Here is a 1,953-nt window from a genome sequence, read left to right as displayed (position 1 = left end):
TCAGTTAAAACAGTCGGAACGTGCTATTTATGCTGCGATAGATAGAGCTTCCGACAGTTTCTGCTGTATGACTTGTGGGGGCTGCCGCATGGGATACATTTCGGGATTATTCCTGTGCATGCACTGTGGTGATGGCCTTCTTGCGCGCATCTGCCACAGACTTGTGGTCTGTCGCATTGGTAGGCTTTGTGGTTCGTGATCAGTTGGCAGTTGTAACATTGTTTCGGGCGGTCACGACAGCGCAGCCCCCAAGTCAAATCCAATCAAACAAATTGCCAAACAAATCAATCAAATATGCCAAAATTTTATTTCAATCAAACAAATACGAGATCCTCGATTTGAAATAACATTTGATAGATTTGATACACAACATGCCATCTAGCCTCCATGCTGCTAAACCGTCGACCACGCTTTCACAGCTTACCCGGAACCTGGCTGGTGAGCAACCCCAGCCAATCAAAGTCACCCATCAAGCCCTCCATTAGTGAGCTACCCCAATACCACTGTCAAGCTGGTGGGGGAGAAAGTAGCTCCTTAACTTTTACATCCCGCCCTAGCAACATCAAGTCACGTCAGTGCTAGTTTGTTTACCTTTCAACGCGTACCATTCCTCCCACGAGTCGACGCCTAACCCGATGGAATCCAACGACATCATGCTTCCTTCGCCTCCACCCTCTGCCTTTTCTTTTCTCCGACCACCAAGGAATTTGGCGAGTCAATTCGAGCTAACGACGCAGTCGGCATTACCGGACCACCCTACAGTTGCAGATCTTCCGCGAGCAGTGTGGAGGAACAAACGATATGTTTTGGGAGAGTCCTTGTCCCGGAAGGGCTCAAAGGGTCGGAAGAGCTGGATCAAGCGCCATGGACTTTTTCTTGTTGAGATTGACACTAATGACAGTCCGCTGAGTCCTTACTGGGCCTGTCGCCTGTGCGACGCGAAGGGTCAGCCTGAGTTCTTCGCCGCTGCTGCTACAAGTTCGGCAGCGGACAATCTCCGCAAGTATGTAAATGTGAATATAACGTCGCGAGCTTGAGCACTATTAACTAACGCCAGGTCTCACAGGACTTTCAAGAGCAGTCAAGCAGCTAATCCAGATCTGTCAACCAATGAATCTGAACGGCCTAAGCGACGACGCTTGCAGTACAGTACTGTACCGCGCGCCAGAGTCAAGACGATCCGAGAATTAAGCCTGGGACTTCTAATTAACACCAATGTTCCTTTTTCCTTCTTCAGCAATACATTCTTTTAGCAGCTTGCTTGGCAGCTTGACCCTCACCTATCTGACCAGATACCATGGAGCCGGCAATCAATGGGCCGTTTGCTGGGTAACATATACAAGTCTAAGAAAGATGAGATCAAGCAGGAGCTCTCAGATACCCTTACTAAAATCCATATGGGGTTCGACCTGTAGACATCGCCTAATCGGCATGCTGTCATGGCAGTCACAGCTCATTTTCTTGACCGCCAGGGCAAGGACCAGTCGCGCCTATTGGCACTCCGTCGCCAGCTCGGGTGTCATAGCGGAGAAAATCTTGCGGTGACGGTCGGGCAAATCGTGCGTGAATGGAAGATAGAGGATCGAGTCGGAACAGTGATCTCGGACAACGCATCTTCAAACAACAGCTGTCTCATGAACTTCTACGGAGATCTCGACGCAGAGATGAGTGCGGCGGACGTTCGAGCCAGACGTGTGCGCTGCTATTGACATATCCTGAACCTAGTTGCTCGCGCCTTTCTCTACGGCGAAGATTTCGAGGCTTTCGAGGCCGAATTGCAGGTATTTGACCTTCTCGGCCGGCGTGAGGATGACCTACGACACTGGAGAAAGAAAGGGCCGGTGGGAAAGATCCATAACGTTATCAAGTTCATCAGATCTTCCCCTCAGAGGTGTGAGCTTTTTAAAAGGATCTCATGTGAGAATGACGAAGCACAAGAATATCTCCTGGCGA

General features: G+C 49.9%; 1 protein-coding gene across 1 annotated transcript; it reads left to right on the top strand.

Moving 5' to 3' along the window:
• Positions 1-653: 653 nt before the first annotated feature.
• B0J16DRAFT_390171 (uncharacterized protein) lies at positions 654-1,093 on the top strand (the record flags this gene model as incomplete). Its single annotated transcript, XM_046131849.1, has 2 exons — positions 654-1,007; positions 1,058-1,093. The coding sequence occupies 2 exons, from the start codon at positions 654-656 to the stop codon at positions 1,091-1,093; spliced, it is 390 nt and encodes a 129-aa protein (XP_045977301.1).
• Positions 1,094-1,953: the final 860 nt, after the last annotated feature.

The sequence above is a fragment of the Fusarium flagelliforme genome (genome assembly GCF_020744385.1).
Source record: "Fusarium flagelliforme strain FIESC 12 MPI-CAGE-AA-0113 chromosome Unknown B0J16scaffold_10, whole genome shotgun sequence".
NCBI classification, from domain to species: Eukaryota; Fungi; Ascomycota; class Sordariomycetes; order Hypocreales; family Nectriaceae; genus Fusarium; species Fusarium flagelliforme.
Note: the sequence above shows the minus strand (reverse complement) of the source record. Positions and strands in the feature narration are given on the sequence as shown.